Genomic DNA, 22,143 nt, shown 5'->3' on the forward strand with positions numbered 1-22,143 from the left:
TATCCTAAATATTACCTAAATATGGATTGCTTAATGTTGACGTCATACTTTTATTAAAAGACTAGATTATAGAGATTCTATGCTTTCTGCATTGTACCTAACTTTTACATTAATCCTCATTTGATTAATATTGTAATTTTTATTTGAATTTCATTCCATAATCCTATTTTATAGAAATTATAAAGTTATCTTAAGATTTTGATAATATCTAAACCAAAGGAGTACTCTATTTTTGGAAGCTTCACAAATACAGAGGTCCCAGGATGTTTTAATCCATTTATTTTCGATATTCGATTGGTGATAGTTTCAGAGTATACTTTTTTCATTCAATGTCAAATTGAATACAGAGTACCTGTATGTTAGGGCCACCTCCGCTAGTTTTCTATAAAACCAGAATACATCTCATTTCAGAATCGGTTTGTCTCCAACGGAAAATAACCGGATTCTGATTCCTAAACGGAAGGGGTACAATTCAACTTTTGACAGAAAATGAACAATATCACTTTTTCTTTCAATATACTTTGTCAATGTATACATAGTGTACATGTTAATAGGGAGGGTTGGGACATTGGACTGTAAATCAAACTTGTACCCAAAGTTTTATAACTACGTTATCTTATTCATTGGATTGAAATTTGGGTACTTTTATTGAATTTGATGGGTTGGTTCCAAGGTGTCAATCCTTTTTGCTCAATAATTTTAATCTACAAAAGTGGTAACTTTATTTATCATAATTGTTGACATAAATAAATTTATTGGAATTTGCCTTAAGAAAATGTGAGAAAAGCCTACCCTGAATGTTATTTTGTGGTAAAAAAAAGTATTAATTTTGGGGGGTTTGTTGGTAGTTTTATTCGGGTACCATAACTATAACAATTATTCGGTTAAAGCCAAACAATGATCAAAATAACCTGAATTTTAAATTATTAATGTTAATTTGTCGATTTTTATCATTGATTGTTGATATAAATGGTAATATTAGCACAGATGACCCCCCTTTGATTATTTTTATTCTTGTATATTGCTAGGATTACAGCGGTTATAATCCTCTTAGTTCGGTGCAGGCTTACTCAATATATTTAATTATTATTTGCAAAAATATTTTTTATAATAAAAGAAGGACTTTTTACTATTTTGATTTTTTTTTACAAACATATTTACTTCCAAATATCAAATTTGTAACTTTCATGAAGATTTTTAAGATTATGTTTGAAATTTCGGATAAAATAAAATTGGTAATGACTATATTTAAAAACCCCTCATCGTTTGTCTGTGAACTATTATCTCGTGGAGTACATAATTAAAAGACTTATTTTACGCGTTTTTCTTCAGATGCAACTTTGGTTCTTGGCTGTTCAAGATTATGTATAGGCATTCTTATGCCGCCTAAAACAGCGTGCCACGAAAAACCATTTGGTAGTTAAAATTCATAGATTTTTAAATAATCGTTACCAGGAACATTTTACCATAAACTGCACTAGATCCGAAACTTAAGATGCTATTTTTGAATTCAAGAATGTTTTACATACTGTAATGTATTGAGTTGTGTACGGACAAATCTTAGAAAAAGAGTTGCTACGCCTATGAAAACAATTCTTGTTTTGTTATTTAATGATCATAAACGATTATAGCTTTCAAAGTACTTTTGATATTAGAACAGCTACAGAACTGTGGTTTTCTAAGCAAACAATAACATTCGTTTAAAGTGTGTTACTATGTTTGATAAAGCTTCTCTAAGTATCAATTTGTCTGTCCTATTCACTAGATTTCGTCCTCTTAATAACAAGAAATCAGTTGCTTGCACAGGGTTTAGACACCCCCCTTAAACCAAATTCGAGGTTGGCGTAGGGGAGTGTGTAATTTTATTGTATGGGGGGGGGGGTGTTTACAACCCCCGGAGGTGTCCACATTCAAAGAAGGTTTTTTATAGTGCCTATAAATAAGACGCCATACTGGCCTACCATTGGTTAATTAAAATATAAACTGGAATAGGTAATTTAGTCTGTGTATTGACTTAACATTGGTAATTATAATTGTATGACGTTATTTTTATATAGGCACTATAAACTTTTTCAACCTCAATATCGACATGCCCACAAGTAAATTGGCGAACGAAGAACAAAATTTTTTCGCAACCCCATGAATATATGGGGAAAATTTTTCGTCAATTTAGCTTGCAATTCCCCTGTCATTCATTGGAAAGTTCGTTAATCCAGTATGGGGAGGGGGGTGGGGTGTATTTTAGCCCGCTTAGAAAACTTAATTAGAAAACATGAGAATCTGGTGTAAGATCCAAGTAATAGTATATCCATTGATAGATTGTTTTGTTCTGTTTTTGGATTGCATTTAGTTATTTTTACTATGCTACTTATAAATACAACTTGAAATAAATAAATACATTTTAGCATTATTTTATTTGTACTTAAAAAACATATGACAATCGTACTTAATCGTAACATTTTCATTTTTAAAATATAACTAATTGGATAAATGTAGGATCTAAAGGAGTTGATATTATATTGCACTAAATTAATTCAATATCATTGATATTTTTAAAGAGACTGGGTAATTTTTAAACGATTATGTTTTTTTATATTTATTTTGGAAAGCAATGAAGCTTTCAAAGTGTCTTTGGAACTAAAAGATTAATTCTGGTTTTGTAATCCCAGAGGGGCCGGAGGCACGGGCTATCATATGGTATTAATATCATTATTTTTTATTCGTAGAAAATTGTCTATAATACTTAATAATAGCTTTTAATTAAAAATCTTAAAAATTTAGCTATACCCAGAGATATACAAGATATACATCCCCAATGATGATTTGAAAAATAAACACTTCTATATATTAGATTCAAATAATTCGGTTGAAAAGTTTTGACACTACAAGTTTACAATTAACATGTCAAAATTCAATTAAAGTACACAAAATTTTTGAGTTACCAGGTTTCAGATTAAGTATATAAAACTTTAGATACACTTAAAATTTAAAGTCCAATGTCTCCATACTCCCTGAGCTAATACGGCTCGAAAATCTGTAGATGCAAGATCTAAGTTTCAAAATACTTTGAACGTACAGACAAACCTTTTAAAGAAATGCTTCACATCTAGATCAATTTATTTATACTCTACTATAAATTGGTACTACAAGAGATATTACTCCAACTTTGATTGACAGTTTAGTGTAATTATCGCTCGCGCTTCAGGGCATAAGACACAGCTAAAATGGTCAACCCTTAGGCAATTTTAATGCACTTTTAGGCCTAATATTATCAATATACTTCCATATATGAGTAAACCAGGCCTATCTATGGTAATCTATATGTGATTAACTAATGTTATATATTTATATTGAACTTTGTATCTATTGATAAAATAACCATGTAACTATTATGTAAACTAAGCATACCTAAATCCACTGATCTATTTACGTCATAAGCTTCATACACAGACACTGTATTGAACAGACAGAATATTAAATCCGGGTAATAAGTTGTCTTTATAGCTTGTACCTTCTAAAATCAGTCAGTTATTTACTAACTCTTGAACTAAAAAGTTCTCCTCTTCTCTCCTGGCTTAAAGGTAAAGACTTAGTTAATTTAGCATGCATTGTAGTTTAAGTTTAGGTTCCTTAGTACTTGGCATGAATTGTGCATAGGTCTTATGTTAGAGGCCTAACACTATGCACAATTAGATGCTGTGGACTTAGGCACTCTCTTGTCCTACACTACTTATGTTTATTATCTCCTATCCTGTATCTTTCATACTTAACTGATTCACTTGTAATATAAATACACTTTATTAAACCATCTTCCTTCTTATATGCTTGATATACTTATATTATATAGATCGAACATCATAACCAGCCATTTACTCTTAGTTTAAAGCAATATAATATCATGCGTGGGTATTTGTTGGACTGCCACGGGTTCAACCAAATTTGTATTATACTTGTGGGAGTAAAAGGAAAAGCATTCTTCACTGACATACCGACTTTGAGAATGTCTATGGGTATTTCAGTAAAAGTAGGATTTAAGTAGTACCCATAGAAGAGCGATCTCCATATACCACAGATTTTGGACAAGCGCCCCATTCGCACTACCAAATCAACGACCAACCGACAAACCGACCGACCAATTACAAGCAATATAAAGAATCTTTGTCTATAAGAAAAACAAGTATTTTGAAATCCTTTAAAAAAGAAATATAGTATCAAAATTGAAAACACAATATGATTTGAATAATTGTTTATCATATCGTATTATAGACAGCTGTTCGTGGATAACAAAATTAAAAGAATAAATCCAGTTTAATGGGCCACGAGAGGCAATAAGTTTGGGTTAACATTCTGATATTAGTTTCATGATTTTTATTGTTATTCATAGAAAATTGTCTATAATACAATACAATACATGATTTTTCAGTTTGGCTCAGATCCGATTCTAATCCAGCGGTTTCTATGCCATACTAGAATAGTTATTTAACGCATCGTATCAAAGACAGCTTTCCGCGACTATTATAATGAAAAACTATAAGATTACAACTGGTATTAAAAATATGATTTTTATTTTAATATTCATTGTAAATTTTTGTTATACGATGCTATACATTATCTTTCAGTATGTTTTTGTTTTTTGTTTTTATCCAGCGGATATTAATTGGATTCTAAGCCATACTGAAAAATAAATTTTATCTATGTAAAAATGCTTTTGCTTCCAATGAACTCTTCTTTCTTCTCACTTTCCTGGGGCCTAGTTCCATTTTTGACAGGAAATCCTCTAAAATATTTTTAAAATCATGTTTTAAACAAAATGCTTTTCTATAATTAGGGTCGGTTCGTTTGTTCGTCCATCCTGATTTTTTATCAATCACTTATTATTCATAATAAAATTATCATAATTTCTGGAATAATGATTACTAGGACAACAAGGTAAAGTATTATAAGCAAAGCATCTTGATAATAAAATGATAAAATGTGGGTATGTCCTGAAACAATATCCTGTATTTTAGTATGGGGAGAAATTCACTTAAAAATCTGCCACGTGAAGTCATAAAAATGAGGGAGATGAGAGGAGATGTTGGAAAGAAAACCCCTAAAAAAGAGATGGATAAACCCTCATTTTTATGACGTCACGTGGCTGTTTTTTGAGTGACTTACTCCCCCTTATTTTTAGCAATTTAGCATCTAATTTTACTTGCAATTTTATTTAGACTTACAAATTCATATAATAATGCATATAAGTTTTAACACTTTACAAGTGTTAATATTTTTTTATACCGCCTGATTTAAAGCCTCGCTTTTATAGATGTTGTTATTCTTGATTTTATGATAATAAGATATATAAATGAGAAAATAAAGCACAAATAATACATTTTCGATTAAAAGCTAAAATAAGCCTTTATAGTAGAGTAGGAACTCTATTACTATAGTATATCAGAATAAAATCTACTGGCGCAACTCCTAAAAATGTCTGTTGAGCACTGAACCCCCCCCCCTTCTACTCACGTTAATTTTGAAATAAATTAGAAGTTTGTTTATATATTACTTGACAATAGATTAGGTTAGGTTATATTGGGTAGTTGGCCCCACATGTATCCTTCCCTACAGAAAGGAAGGGTACCGCAGGTATGGGCCCGGGGCCATGTAAAGGAGAACAGATACCCGCAAAAATGGGTGGGGTTCAGTGCTCAACATATACTTTATGGGAAAGCACAGAATTACTATTACCACAATTATAAATACAATTATCCTTTTTAAAAGCGAAGCTTTTCTATAATTAGGGTCGGTCCGTCCGTCCGTCCGTCCGTCCGTCCGTCCGTCCGTACGTCCGTCCGTCCGTCCGTCACGGATAGCTTTTTTCGTTAATTTAGACATGTTAGAATTGTCCTATCGATTTCAAATTTTGCATGGTGATTCCTTTAGTAGTTAGGTACGATTTAGAAAGCGTAGCAACTCTATAATCATTACCAAAATGTCCGTACGTCCATTTTAAACATGTTGATTTTTTTACTTTTTTAAATAGCTTTTTTCGTTAATTTAGGCATGTTAGAATTGTCCTATAGATTTCAAATTTTGCATGGTGATTCCTGTAATAGTTAGGTACGAGTTAGAAAGCGTAGCAACTCTATAATCATTACCAGAATGTCCGTACGTTTATTTTAAACATGTTGATTTTTTTACATTTTTAACAACAAATTTGTATGTGACCTATTTATCCGATTGGTCTGATTTTTGGTATACTGATTCCTGGGACAACAAAGTACAATATTATAAGCGAAGCAACTCTATAATCAAGTCCTAAATGTAAGTATGTCCATAATCATTATCCTGTATCAAGCAGTTTTTCAACAAATTTACTTACAATTTTGCTTTGACTCTTATACATTCGCATTCTGATTATTCAGTTCTGACATTATACAAGTGTTAATGTCCGTTTGTCCTACCGTTTCAGAGCTTCGCTTTTATGGATGTTGTCATCCTTGTTTAAAAATAAATCTTGATGTAAAGCATTTCCAAAGCACACAAGTCTTAGCTTACTAGTTTAAGATGAAAATATATCCTTCTTAGACAGAAATTCTTTTAAAATATTAAAATCAATTCATTACTTTTCAATGAAAAGTAAAAAAAATGTATTTTTTACAGTGGCGTTTTCGCTTAGGATAATGTAAAAGTATATTTGTCTGGCTGGGTGACTAACCACTGAACCGATATGGTTCTCCTTTACAGGATTGCTTCTCTTAGGACCTGAATATGTTTATAATTTTGGGGAGGATACCACCACTTTCCCCAGAAATCGCACCTAGAAAAAGTAACCACTCCCCCCCCCAAAAAAAAACTTTTTCTATTTAAAACTACTATTGAAAGTTAAGGGAGGGGGCGACTTCCCTACCCTCAAGGGCCCCTATAGGCCATTAAGGGCGTAACCGTTAGTTATAAATATCTTACCTAAATTTTCAGGGTTAGCCATGGGGTTAGGGCTCATATCTAAAACAACATTAAACAGTTATACAGTAAATATTTGACAATAAATTTTTTACAAATCTTTATGATTTAAATTAGAATTTTAAGTTACCATGACGGACTCAAAGGTCATGGATATTTGTGTTTTGGGCTAGGGCATTTACCTAATCTTAATACTAGTGGCGCATCTGACATAGTAGCAGAAGGTTCAACTTATAACGCTCTTCGAACCTATCTTAGCTAACGTCTAAGCTACCAGTATATAAATCAAGGAATAGAATATTCCAGTATGGCCTCGAGACCGATTAATATCCGCTGGATTAGAACCAGTTCTCAGACTTACTGAAAAAAAACATGCATTGTATCGTATTACACAAAATCTTCCACTAATAATAAAACAAAAATCATGAACTTGAATTAATCTTATATTTTTTTATTTTTCAATCCGCAGAAAGCTGTTTAAATTACGATGTGATAAATGACTTAGAATAACTAAGATATTAACCAAAATGAATTTCACTTCCGCCCCCATATTAACAAGAAAAAATCACTAAAAGTTTAAACATTATCTCAGTGGGCTTAATGAACCCTCTAGATATTAAGAAAAACCAGGATCTTAATTGACAATGCAATGGAGATAAATTAATTCAAACCAGTAATATTAAATTTTATGTAGAATAAAATAATTGATCGACAAGTTTGAGCACCGTTCTTTAGACAAGCCAATAATGATACTAAACAACATTAACAAAGATTTTAAGTTAACAAATAACAAAATTAATTTAAAAAAAGTTAAAAGAATTATAATTTACATTGTCCCCTTCCTCTCTGAGAAGAGGTTTCAACTAAAAAATGGAAGCGTACGAATTATTTTTACTATTTTGTAAATACCCCTTCACAATTATTATGGGGGGATAAGTAAAAAACATATTTTTGGAATAAAATGCCCCAAATTTGGGGAGTTGCAGAGTTCTTTCTTTTAATGGTTTTATTCCTTTTTTGCCTCTTTAACCCTTAACAGTCGGGCCCCTTGCCGCACCTTAATCAGTCGGAGGGGGGGGGGGGGGCGTTCAACGCCCCCCCTCATTATCTCAGTTCCTATTAGAGCTAGAGGGCTAAAATTTTTTGTGCAAGTCCACTGTGTTATGGTGAATTTCCGACCTTAAGTAAGTCAAGGTCAATTTCCGCTTCCTTCACCCTTTTATTTAACAACCTTTGTTTTTAGGTCCTTTTTTACTTAAAAATGTCAAACGGCTGTAATTTTTTTTTGCAGAAAATGTTTATTTTTATTTAAATTTTATAATTTAAATATCAAAACATAAGTTTCAGCGGCCGCAGCTGTACTTGCCAGCTGCCGGGAAAACGGCGGCGGATCTTTATGAAATTTTAAAACATTATGTAGACATGTTAGAAAAGCTTAAGTTTAAAATTTGAAGTCTCTAAGTCAAAATTTGCGGCCACAGGAGCATTTTAAAGATTTCTGGAGACCTGGAGGATCAGGACCTGCAGGATCATACCTCGAACCTGAAATTGACTTGAACACCTGTATTTAATATGAGGATGTACTACTAGAGGATATTTTAGTATTTTGGTAAGATAAAATGCTTTGTTTAAGTCAAAAACAAATTTTTGTTCTTTACCTGGATGACCCTGCCAGGTTTGCTGGCATCCTGTGCCCGCCAGGATGAAGATATTCAAAAAATTCCAACTCTCAGTTATGTGTCATACCTATACTTAAAAAGTCAAGCAGTTTGGGCTCTTTATCTTTCACACACAGAAAATGAGATAGAAAAAACCGGATGGGGGGGCGTTCAACGCCCCCCCCCCCCCGACCGTTAAGTATAGAGCCCCTAGATACTATGGGCGCACTCGGTCGTGATTATTAAAGCATTTTCTTTTCCTGTATCTCATATAATTGCTATTAATTTAATGAGAGTACCATTTCTAAGTTGGTAAGGAAATTGTTAGAAAATATATTTAACCTGGTTCTGTGAAACTTTTCAGTGGTTTTCTAAACTTTGCTGAGTCAGGTATAGTTCCTGTAGTAGGACTTGCTAGGCTTGTGGGAGAGTTCTCATGCGAGCTAAAATCTTCAGAAGGGCGTCTGAAAATTATTTTTAGAATCTTTCATATTTTCATATTTTTCATCATTTCTGTTCCTCAATTGCCTTAACCCTTTCTTTCAATATTCTTATTTTAATTTCTTTTTAAAAGTGAAGTCTTTCTATAATTAGGGCCAGTCAGTCCGTCCATACGTCCGTCTGTAACGAATTGATCTTTTCATTAATTTAGACATGTAAAAATCGTCTTATATCTTTCAAACTTGATTTTGAATTTGTAGCAACTCTGTAATAATTTACAGAATTTCCGTTTGTCCATTTAAAATGTGTTGATTTTTAAAAACTTGTTTAACAAGTATTTTCTATTTAGAAACTTACTGACCAATAAATGAGGTCCATATTAGCAACCTAAATTGACAACAAATTTTCCCTGTCAATATATCAAAGTAATTATATATGGATTGTTGTTTTTTACCTATGAACATTAGTGTATGATTTTGTTCTGGAGAATGTTTCTTGTCTTCTCAGCTCTCTCTCATTCTCTCCTTTTATGCCTTTCTCAGTATTTCTGAAAACAATATCTTATAAGAAAACTAAAGAAATGGTAGTATTTATTTAAGACACTATAGATCTCTAGGGGTATTTAAGTGAATGGGGGGGGGGGGGGGAGTGGAAAAGGGGTACACAGTCGACCAACCTTCCTTTTTCAAATTTAGCTATAAAAAGAAAGAAGAAAACAATGGGGGGGGGGGGGTGTTTCTATGGGCGGTAAATCGTATTCGGGTGGTGGTACCTTTTCCCAGAGAGGTTATATACCTTCCCTGCATGGTTCTATGAGAAGCTTTATTGTAAATGTGTGTATCATATCAGTTCAGTTACATGAAGTTAGCAAAATCCTTTGCTATAACACAGACAGGCAACGAGACATCCTGTTTCTTTTTTTGTAATCTGTCAAGCAAAAAAAAATATTTAAAATCTAAATTCTTGGGCCATACAAATGAAAGCATTAGTTGTTTTAATTGGTGGAAATAGTAAAAGCTGTATGCCATATTCCAAAAAGGCATAACAAATAAATCTATACCTGACTTCAAGAGTAAAATTATATATCATTTCAGCAAATTCGGAGGGAGGTAGGTCTTTGCTGTCTAAAATTAAAAATAGGTTGAATCATACATAAAAAAGCTTACAAGTTATACCTATTTTTACTTAGGAGAACCTATCCAAGAATACAAATCTTTAACAATAATGTTCGAATGTTGTAATATTCAAATTTATTCTAACTTTGATTAGACAGCTTTCAGCGGATGTTAAAATGAAAAATTATAAGGTTAAAACCAGTTTTGATAGCCCCGATACCGTCCCCCAAAATAATGCAGAATCTATGAAAAGTTATGAAGTAAAGAAGAACCATATCGGTACAGACATATAGACATCCTGTAAACTAAGGATAAACTTACTTTTGTTAGATCCAAACCATCTCATCAATTTGTCATAATCTGCAACAATTATCCTGGAATAAAAAATTATTGCAAAAATATAATCAGGAAGGGAGGGGACATTTGCCTTGTCCCCAAAGTTTTATAATAACGTTTTCTTGTTTGTTGGCTTAACAACTTTGGGGACTTTAATTGAATTTTGATTGTTTGGTTTATTAAGTTAAGTTTTCAAATGTTTCAACCACTGATTGTAATCTAAGGAGTGGGTAATTTTGTGTATCATGATATTGGTAAGTGTCTTATCCCTTTAGATCTCTGGTCTCTACTCGAGAAATATTTTGGTATTCAAAACTAGCGAATATGTTTTATGTCTGTAGGGAACCAAAATCAAGTTTCTAGCCTACTGTGATCTGCAAAACTACACTTTAGTACTGTCTTTGCCCTACTGTGCATTGGGACAAAAAAAAATACTGCAAAGACAGAAAGACAGGCTGGTATAATATTCACATTAACGCAGCTACCATGAAATTAGTTTTATATTGTGTGTATCATACAGGACTTGCAGATACATGGATTTAGATTCTTAATTTCGTTTCAATTATATATATATCCCATGATATAAAGTAGTAGGGTTTTTTGTCTGTAGCTTAATTTTTTGGAAGCTTCTTATAGGTTAATGGATAGTTTTAAGCTATTTTCTAACTTTCCTTCGAAACAACCCTTTTTTAAATTTTAGTTTATAACTGCTAATTATGATTATTTTCTGTTTTTTTTCTTATAAAAAGGGACAATTTATTTTCAAACATAGTTATAAACCTTCCCTGGACCTACAAAAAATTTTATTGTAAAATTGTGGAGGTTTCTTTCTTTACAGACAGACTGATAGACATCCTGTTACTTTTATGTATTTAAGTACAGTTTATCCTTTCTACTAATAGATTTACAGATTATCTATCTATGTTCTATTATGTATATATCGTTTTGGTACAGAAAAAGTAGACTTATAGTGTTATGCCTATTATATATATTTTTAAAGATAATATTTATAAAACATATTCGTATTAACAAAGTAGTAAGGTTTTTGTTGTTTGTAGCTACGGCACCGACTGAGTTCTCTAAATCTTTTCGAAAACACATTTCTAACTGCTTTTGCTTTTGTTCGTTATTTCTTGAAAAAGAACTGTAAATAAAAATTTTCCTATTGTTTTTTTTTAATAATCAAGTTACAACATTAAACTGACGATAGCTAAGCTTTAAAAAGTATAAAAATTAGTAAACTTTTGAGTACAATAAAAACAAAAAAAGTTAAATAAAATTGAGCATGATTATCGGTTTATTATCAAAAGAATTCAAAATTTGAATTTCTGAATTTAAAATTACTTTTTACTTGTGTGCATACTTTTTTTTATCGTATTTTTGTTTATTCACAGATTTACAATTCTTAAGTTTTGTTGGTTTTAGTCAGTATCAGCTTAATTATATATTTAAGAGTGACATAATGTTTGTCTGTTTGTTGTAGCAAAAGATCTCGCTAACCGTTTAACCGTTTGATAGATATGGTTCTCCTTTACATTGAAGCTTCTTATTAACCTCAGCCCTTCCCTTTATTGCTTACAGAGGCCTCTTGGGGGCGCTATTATTTGATAAGAGTCAAGAGATATTTACAAGAATTATTTCGTACATTTTCTTTTGAAGTCTTTAGTATTTGATTTTAGCAGACTGATAAATAGATTAGTTATAAATAGCACAATATATTCTGCCCCCTCGTAATTTCCAATTTTCGAGAGAAAAAGAATGTTTATAACCCTACAGGGTACTTTCCCTGTCTGACTCTCTCTACTATTACTAACCTCACCTAAACTTAACTATTACCAAAAATATTGTAGCTGTCAATAGTGCCCTAGTTGTCAAATACTTACTTGTAAATTTTGTGTATGTTGATTATTCTTTTTGCGGCGTCCTAAAAATAATCAAAATTATTACGACAAAAATAACAATGATGTTTTTTGTCCATAAAGAGCACAGCAAATTAAATTCTATATGAATTAGGACACACTTTTAATTTGTAACCATTTTCTAAAACTGCTTAGGGTTGAACATGTACTCTAGAAGAGTTTTTGGGTCATGTGAAGGAAAGGAAGTTGCGGGTTTCGTCGTATTTTCACAGTAGCTTTTGAAAGGTATTTTAGGTTAGGTGATTGCCCCACAGAAGTACAAATACAAGAAAAGCTACTGTGAAAATATGACAAAACCCGCAACTTTGTTTTCTTCACATGACTCGTGTTTTATAATGTCATTCTGACAATCTCTTTTAAAATTAAAGGAGAATCCCCCCTTCCCCCCGACGATGTAATGTAATAAACTATGCATCTAAAAATGCACCATAAAATATAATAAAAGAAGATTACCAGTAAGAACTCTCTGACCAATTTGAATGTTTCTTTATCCAACCTAGAAAAAAGTTAAATTTTTGTATACATATAAAAATAAAGTTAAAAAGTTCAGGTACCTATATTAAGTACTAAGTACCTAAAAATTCATTTCCATAGGATTCCTTGGTTTAGCCTTTTAAGATTAAAAAATTTCATACTTAACCTTAATTATAAAGAAGGTTAATTTTAAGGCGTAGATACTTGTAATAAAATAAATGAATATGCTATGAGAATCTTAATGTGAAAAGCTCTACTAAATCTTAACATTGCTTTCTCACGAAGTGTCTTTTGATCACTAATATCCTCACCTTGTTTTTTAACATAAGGGTGGGAGGGGAGTTCGTTTTTTCTTGCGGAAGCCATAATTCTGCGGTTCCTTTACCTGAAGTGCCCTATCCCTACGGGTCTATCCAGTACCCATAAAAACTATCCTGACCTGACCAAAATTGTAATCAAACAAACTAAAACTACTCTCCTTATTTAATATATTTTTTTCCAAAATAAAAGGCAGGGGGGGGGGTATCTTTGCTCACAAGGGTGCTTTGTATAAAAGTACCATGTTAACTGTCTGTAAATGTAGAATAAATGTCTGCAGAAAATTATCCATTGCATAAGTTACAACTTGGTTAAAGTCGTGACAGGGGTTCTAATTCAACTTTGTAAAACTAGTAACCATGTCTAATAGTTTCTTTTGTTGAAATGCTACTTTATATAATTACTAACGGATATACCCCTAGAGGCATCTAGGGCCACTTGAGGAAAAGGGGAGGGGATAAGTCGACCCTAGCTTTAAAAATAAAATAATATTAAGGTTGGGGTATTTATCCTAGGGCTGATATCACTGTAAAGGAGAACCATATTGGTCAAGCGGTTAGTGAAATCATCAAACGGTCATGTTTTAGATATAGAGTATCTACACAGGGATCTACAGGTATAAGACAATGTACGATAAATTATTATTGATTCCTAATAATGAAATAGAAGATTTATTGCATAATTTTGTTTATTAATTAATATTCTGGTTATTAACTTCTTATACACTTTAATGGTATTCATGTTCGTTTGTTCTACCGTTCGATTTTGGAGCTTCGCTTTTGTGGATGTTTTCATCCTTGTTTTATAGTTTATGCATACCTTGCTGCCAGTTGTATTGAGTTAAATCCCAGAGAATTTTTGCACTGTGCTTCCATACTTTGCAAGTTCTTGTCCAATTGACCAAAGTCAACCCTGAATTATAATGAGATTAATGGATAGATAGATGGATGGATATATATATGGATGTTTAGATAGATGGATGGATGGATGGATGGATGGATGGATGGATGGATGGATGGATGGATGGATGGATGGATGGATGGATGGATGGATGGATGAATGGATGGATGGATGGATGGATGGATGGATGGATAGATAGATGGATGGATAGATAGATAGATGGATAGATAGATAATGAATAGATGGATAAATAGATGGATAGATAGATGAAAATATAGATTTATGGATAGATAGATGGATAGATAGATAGATGGATAGATAGATGAATGGTATGGATAGATAGATGGATAGATAGATGGATAGATAGATGGATAGATAGATGGATAGATAGATGGATAGATAGATGGATAGATAGATGGATAGATAGATGGATAGATAGATGGATAGATAGATGGATAGATAGATGGATAGATAGATGGATAGATAGATGGATAGATAGATGGATAGATAGATGGATAGATAGATGGATAGATAGATTGATAGATAGATGGATAGATAGATGGATAGATAGATGGATAGATAGATGGATAGATAGATGGATAGATAGATGGATAGATAGATGGATAGATAGATGGATAGATAGATGGATAGATAGATGGATAGATAGATGGATAGATAGATGGATAGATAGATGGATAGATAGATGGATAGATAGATGGATAGATAGATGGATAGATAGATGGATAGATAGATGGATAGATAGATGGATAGATAGATGGATAGATAGATGGATAGATAGATGGATAGATAGATGGATAGATAGATGGATAGTAGATGGATAGATATAAGGATAGATAGATTGATGGAAAAGGAATTAGAGACGATATGGTATAATCTACAAAATATTATAGAATAATAGATAAATACTTCGATGTACTAATAAATTAATCCTGATTTAAAAGTAACAGGATATTTTTTCTGTTTTCAGCATAGGATCTCGCAAAATGCCGGATTGAAAAATTCATCTTTACAGTAAAGGTCCAAGGAAGGTTTATATTGATTTTGAAGGAGTGTACCAAAGGATCTCGCTAACCGCTGAACCTATATGGTTTTCCTTTGCAATGTAGCTTCTCATAGGTACAGGGTAGGTTTAATTATTTTTGAAGAGGGCAGCTTAACACTCCAGTGAGTAATCGTCCCTTGAGCAAAATGACCCCAACCTCCCTATTGAAGCGTAGTCGCTAGTATATAAGAAATCGATAAACAGGGGAATAGATTGAATGTAGATAGATAGATAGGAAGACAGGAGATAAGATGATGTTGAAATGTGCAGTAAAGTCCCAGGAAGGGAGAGGACATTGGACAATAAATAACACTGGTATCCGAATTTGTATAACAACTTTTGATTGGTTGTTTCCAAACTTTACAAGCAATGATTTTCATCTACAGAGGGGTAGTTTTGTTAACTGACATCGGGGATGTATAAAAATTTATCCCCCATTGTCTTACCCCTTAATATCCCTGGCAAAGTCCATACTGAATATTAATATTTCAAATATATTTCTCACTCTCTTGATATTGGATGTAGAATATACGTGGATACTATGATATAAGAAAAATTGTTGTCAATTTAGGTTGCCATATCCCCTCATATTTTTTCGTCGGGCTGTTTATCCATTAGGAGGGGAGGGTATGGGGTAAAGGAGGGGGATGAGGGAGATCGTTATTTTAGCCCGCTACAGAGTTCACTCTTTATAGAACATGAAAATCTGGTGTAAGATCCAAGTAATAATAATCCATTCTCCCGATATACATATTTACCAATATCTTATATAAAGTCAACAAATTATGAAAGTAACCAAGTTGAGACAATGCTACCCAATTACTTTGACCTTAACAAGGCAATATACATTAAGGCATTTGGGCAGACATAATACTATATTTTCCAAGTTCTCAGCCATACTGAAAAATCATGCATAGCATCGAATTACAGACAATTTTGCACGACTATCAAAATTTAAAAAAAAACCATGAAAAATAATATCAGTTTTGTTAGCCAATGCATTCGACCCACAAGGGTTACAATACTGGATTTAATCTTATAATTTTTCATTTAATATCCGCAGAAAGCTGTCTCTAATACGAATGCGATAATTAACTATTATTACACCTTGATACATAGTTTTGACACAAAAATATTGAACTGAGCATGCAGGAAAACGTGTAACAAAGAGGAAGTATACAGGAGGTTAGGGGACATTAGTACCCAAAGTTTTATAAACTCACTCTCTCATTCGCTGGCTTATAAGCTGTGAGCACTTTTTGAAAATATTAATTAGTTTGTTAGCAGTGTCTAAACTAATAAACCAATAAATTTCATCTAAAAAAGGTGTCATCGGGGATGTATTAAACATTATCTATTTTCCATTGTCTTATCCCTTGAGAACTCTGGGTGAGAAGTATATAAATTCAAAGCATGCATGGAGAATTTGAAAATACTATATCCTTAGGAAATTCATATTCTTATTTTGATAATTCATTATTGATTTTTAAATGATAGTAATTGTGGAGTAAAATATGGAAATATTAAAAAAATACCACTATTCTAAAAAAACTTTTATAACCATTTATATCTGGCTTATTTATATACTAGCGGCTTCGCACCTAGCCTCTACGGGCTTTGTCGCAAGAGATGATAAAAGAAAGTTGTGGTGAAAGAAGGACAAAAGAAATCTTCTACAAAAAAAAGACCAAAGATATCTGTTACAAAAAAAAAAAATGGGGGGGATTTTTTTTTGTTTTTGGGGGGATTGGGGGTGTCCCACCCCCCAAGAAAATAGCCTAAAACCACTACAGGACCAGTAGGTATATTCCCTGAAGAGTAGAATCCGATCGGTTCAGTGGTTACCGAGATCTTAAGGGACAGACAGACGGACAGACATCAAGCTACTTTGTATTATAGATATATCAAATACTAGCAATTACGCCTCTAGAGGAGGTTGTTTGTTTCGACACAACTTCAATTTCAGTTTTAAAAAGAAATGGTAAAACTTTTTTTTTGTTTTCGGGGGGTGGTATTTTTTTATATTTCTTGGGAGGGTGGCTGTAAGGAAATAATAAAAATTTATTTTTAAAAAGTGATTAACAAGAATGCCAATATCCATAAGTAGCAAATCACAAAAAGTTTAGGATGGACAAACGAAAATAGTGAGCTACAAAGCAGATATTCAAAATAATAAATAGCAAAATAAATAATAAATAGCAAAAATCACGAAACCTCTATGCATAAAAATGATGGTCCAAGTAAATTATATATTGGATGCTCATTGGTAAAGGAAGTCTTCACAAAACAAATCCAGTCGTCTATCTTGTATAGCAGCGCTGAAATTCACGTTACCCTCTAACTGTTTCTTATAGACGCACGGACATTTCGAACTATATAGTGGCATCGCTATTTAAAGTAATATATAGAAAAATTACCTTAGTAAATCTTTGAAGCACTGAAGATCTTCAACAAACGTGGATTTTATACCTTGATTTTTAGCCTAAAACACAAACATAATTTTAAAATTTGTATCTACATTAATTTGACAGTTTTCTTTTTTATATAACACTTAATCATTATATTGTTTAAAAATTTACAATATTGAATATACTCAGTTTTGTAACCACGTTATATTATTTGGCTCGAAAATAAGAAGACAATGTTAAACATTTGTTTAAACAAAATAATTAATAACTATATTTTATGATATCCTAGTGGCATACAATATACCTTTATAGTTTTGATAAAGATAGACAGACATTCAAGCACACTTATTAAATTTAACCAACCAATGATTTTTTTATCCAATCTTAACCAGACAAATGTCATCTAGCTAAAAAAGATGCGTAGATTTCATTTCTGGCAACCAGAAAATCCGCAGAAATTGAATTAACAAGTTCCAAAAAAGTTTCATTAAAAAAAACCTTACACCAAAAATAACAAACAATAATTATAACGACGACTTAGTTTCTTTTTCCTGTTTAATACGAATATTGAAACTAATTTTCAGGCATGCATGTTTGTTGGTATTGTACTTTTTTTAGAAACCAAAATACAGACATATTTAAAACTACGAAATTGTATATTAGTTACTAGAAAGATTATATTTTTTTTCTTGCTTTAAAACAACTTTTTGTACATAAAAACCTGTAATGTCTTCATTATTGACACAAACATGCATGCTGTATAGTTTTAAAAAATGTAGTCAAATAAAATACCTGATTAGAATACAAAGCAAGAAATAAAGGTTATCAACTCCCTATGAGCTTTTTGTGTTAAATAGAATTATTAATAAGAATAAAAGAGTTTCAAAAAATAGTAAAATAACAAAATGTTAGGTGAATTGTTAATATTAAATCAATCAAAAAATGTTTTACATTCTTATAATTAATTTCAATAAAACATAAATATGCTCAACAAAGGTTATTTATAATTATGAATTCTACCAGACTAAAATATAAAAGGGGAAATAGTTTATGAAGACGACACAAAAGGATTTTAAAAATTACTTATTTTTTTCTTTTTTTTTAATCTTTAACAATTTTAATGTTTTTATTATGTAGATATATAAAGTATTATTCAAACTTAAAGGATTTAATCTTTTTCTTTGTAATTTATATATCTAAACAGTGTAAAAATGAAGTTTTTAATTACGAATTTTCAAATCATTAGATTTTAATACAGTTTATTATAGAAATAAAGAATAATTTTAACAAAAAAAAATTGCCACAAAAAGGCTTACTGTATTATTAATCTGACCTAATTGTATAATTGCATTCATTTTGTTTATTTACCTTGAAAAATGAGTGTTTAAGTGCTGCATTGGTTAAAATCAAACCTAAAAGTGCTCCTTATTCAGTGACAGAGTGAAAAAATATATACCTTGTTTTATAGTTTTTGATCTCTTTTTTTATATATTTTTATCTGATATGTATATCAAAATTTAAAAGTATCTATTTCATTAGATAGTCATACTTTGCGAAAACGTCTTGGTTACTTTTTGCACTATATTTGCTCTAAAAAGGATTCTTTATCTGACTTTCACATTTAAAAGGAAAGATTTTATGCCAATTATTGTGTTGACTGTAGAAAAAAATAATTATTTTGTTTATATGCAATTTTCTATAATAAAATGTGAGAAATGCCTTTTTTCACATGTAGGGCCAAAAAAGTAACACTGAAAATATTTTTTATGTCTTAAGCATGTCCTATACTCATAGATAATAAACTTTCATAAAAGATTTATTTCAGAATATGTCATTTAGGGCATAAAATTAATTTTGCAAATTAACATTGCAAATGTTTGCCAATAACTTTTAAAAATGATTTCTGCGGATTTTCTAATTTACATGGGTGTTTTCTACACATTTTCCCCTTTCCAAAAATACCTTTCTCGTTAAGATTGGCTTCAAGAAAGTATTTACTTTCCAAAAATGATATGTGCAAGGCAAGTACAAGAGGGGAGGGGTGAAGGAGTGCTTCTCTTCCCCCCCCCCTAAAAAATTTGAATGTACAAGAGTTTACCCAACCCCAAAAATAATTAATAATAGAATGATTTTCTATAGCTTTTTTTAGTCCCTACAAAAAATGACTTCATACTTGCCTACTATTGATAATTTAGTCATTGGTCATTTGTATTGTATGACGTAATTTTTATGGGCACTATAAAAAAATTAGATTTTCTAGTTAGATGACACATATACCTCTTGTACAATATGATACAATAATGGTCTCTTCTTATCCGTATCTTTGAAGCTGGATAGCTTAGGCAGCAGGTCTATATTAAATCCAGAAGCATTTTGCCTTAAAAAATACAATATAATAATTAATTTTGAGCTAATCAACTCTTGAAAACTCGTACCCAAAACTTTAAAAGCCCGTTCTCTAATTAATTTGCGCTGTAAAAACGTTTGTTTAATCTCGATTGTTAGGTACAAACTAGCAATGTGAAAATAATAAATGTTGAAATAAAACTTACCTAGTGTTTAAGTGTTATTTACAGAATAAGAATTGTTTGTCAGGGAATTGGTATAAAAGACAAAAACATGTACATGGATATAACACCTACAGATTATCTAAAACTTTATAAACCACCAGCGGGTGCGCCCCTAGCAGCTAGAGGCTCTATATTCGAAAAAGGAGAAAGAGGTAGAAAAGAGCCTAAAACCATCGAAAGACTTCATATCTAAATTAAAATTAGCATAAAACCATCCCATATCGTATTTGAAGCTTTCCTTAATGGGGAATTCAATGGGAATCTTAAGCTACAGACAAAGAAAGACCTTTCTACTTTACATCATAGGATATGTATTAATTCTTGTGAATTTATACCTGTTTAATATATTTCCAACGGCAAGAGTAATGGCCAGGTATTGATGGAAGCTCTGACAGTATCTCAACTTCTCCATTGCATCCTGGGTTAAATCAATAATGTTCAGACTACATAGTGCAGAGTAATTTGTAACATTAAAACAAAGGTTGTTAAATAATCGAAGGATGAAAAAATTGATCAGGACTGTGTTACAGTCTAAAAAATAGGTAACAGTTCTCAAACACTATTAGAAATAAAAATAATAATGGGTTGCATTCAACGCCCCCTGCCCCCGAATATTAAGTAGAATCTACGTATAAGGTATCAGTCGTATAAATTTAATAGCAGCCAAGTAAATAACTTTCTAACATAATCAATGTCTTCATGTGTATTATCCATGAATAATAATATATTGTATGTAGACTGGATACTTATTTGTAAACAGAATCTAGCATTTTATCTTTAATATCAGCTGAGAAAAAGATAACGGATTAAGATAAAGGTTAAATAACTGATGCAGGATGTATATTAAGATATATAAGTTGGAAAGAATTTAATGTTAGAGGAAGATTTGAAATCTGCATCAAATTTATGGGATTTTTTATAAAATTAGTGAACACAGTAATAGTGTCTGACTGATTATGACGTAAAAAAAAAATTAGCCAATGAGAGGCCGTTATTGACCAATGGTAAAATTTATAGTGGCCTCTCATTGGCTAATTTTTTTTGTTACGTCAAAATCAGTCAGACACTATTACTGTGTTCAAATTAGTTTTTTGTATAATTTTTTATCTAAAAGCGGAAATACAATTTAAGTTAATTAATTTTGACATCTGTTATTGGTGGATTGAAAATTATCTTTGCTCTGATAGGAGAAGCTTAAGTGTCGCACATCATTTAACCAATTAGAGCGCAGGTAGTTTCCAATACACCAATCCTATTGGTCAAAATTTATGAACTTAAATTGTATTTCCGCTTTTAAGTAAATAATTATACAAAAAACGAATTTTATAAAAAAAATCCTTAAAATTTGATGCAGATTTCAAATCTCCCTCTAACATTAAAGTTCCTTCCAACTGAACCTAGTAATAGTGTCTAACTTTTTATCTTTGTTACGTAACAAAAATCGAAGGATGAGAGGGGAGGTGGGAAAGGAAACCCCTAAAAAAGAGATGGATTTTTGTTACGTCACAAAGATAAAAAGTTAGACACTATTACTAGGTTCCTTCCAACTTATATATCCTAATGTATATTGTACATAAATAATACAAAGTAGTCGTCCGTTCGTCTGTCTGAAGCTTAAGATCTCGTAACCACTGGACTGATTTGGGTTCTACTTTTAAAGCGAATATATTTAGATTTGGTCCAGGTATTTTCTAGGGGAGTAGATAGACAACCCTACCTCCCAAAAAGAAAAAAAATATCATCCCCAATAAATTTTTGTTAAAAAACAGCAATGGAAATGTATGTAGTTCAACTTTCAACTTTCATTGATTTAGCCTCTCACGGGGAGACGCCCCTAGAGGCTAGGGACGAATCCACTAGTACATTATAATGTAAAGATACAACCCCTTGCACATAAAAGTTTAAAATTGAACAATTTTATGATGTTATAAATCTTTTTATGCGGACAATATACACTAGTTACGTGAGGAAATAGTTATTTATAGTATTATAGACAGCC

The 22,143-nt window shown here is 31.5% G+C and overlaps 1 protein-coding gene across 3 annotated transcripts in view; it reads right to left on the reverse strand.

Moving 5' to 3' along the window:
• Positions 1 to 4,651: 4,651 nt before the first annotated feature.
• The window catches only part of LOC145331991 (FH2 domain-containing protein 1-like), a 52,939-nt gene continuing 35,447 nt past the window's right edge, over positions 4,652 to 22,143 (reverse strand). For 2 of the 3 annotated variants that reach the window (XM_080176890.1, XM_080176891.1), the window contains 12 exons: positions 20,480 to 20,562; positions 19,852 to 19,951; positions 17,584 to 17,648; positions 14,023 to 14,115; positions 12,865 to 12,907; positions 12,376 to 12,416; positions 10,478 to 10,530; positions 10,102 to 10,165; positions 9,496 to 9,588; positions 8,943 to 9,064; positions 6,946 to 6,984; positions 4,652 to 4,777 (listed from right to left, as the gene is read on the reverse strand). In XM_080176890.1, coding sequence (XP_080033016.1) covers positions 4,689 to 4,777; positions 6,946 to 6,984; positions 8,943 to 9,064; positions 9,496 to 9,588; positions 10,102 to 10,165; positions 10,478 to 10,530; positions 12,376 to 12,416; positions 12,865 to 12,907; positions 14,023 to 14,115; positions 17,584 to 17,648; positions 19,852 to 19,951; positions 20,480 to 20,562 — 885 coding nt within the window. In that variant the 3' untranslated portion in view covers positions 4,652 to 4,688. Of the gene's footprint in view, positions 4,778 to 6,527; positions 6,577 to 6,945; positions 6,985 to 8,942; positions 9,065 to 9,495; positions 9,589 to 10,101; positions 10,166 to 10,477; positions 10,531 to 12,375; positions 12,417 to 12,864; positions 12,908 to 14,022; positions 14,116 to 17,583; positions 17,649 to 19,851; positions 19,952 to 20,479; positions 20,563 to 22,143 lie in introns of those variants that run through there. The other variant, XM_080176892.1, reaches the window with a different exon arrangement.

Source organism: Acartia tonsa, chromosome 11, assembly GCF_053477335.1.
Source record: "Acartia tonsa isolate MP-2025a chromosome 11, ASM5347733v1, whole genome shotgun sequence".
Classification (NCBI taxonomy): domain Eukaryota; kingdom Metazoa; phylum Arthropoda; class Copepoda; order Calanoida; family Acartiidae; genus Acartia; species Acartia tonsa.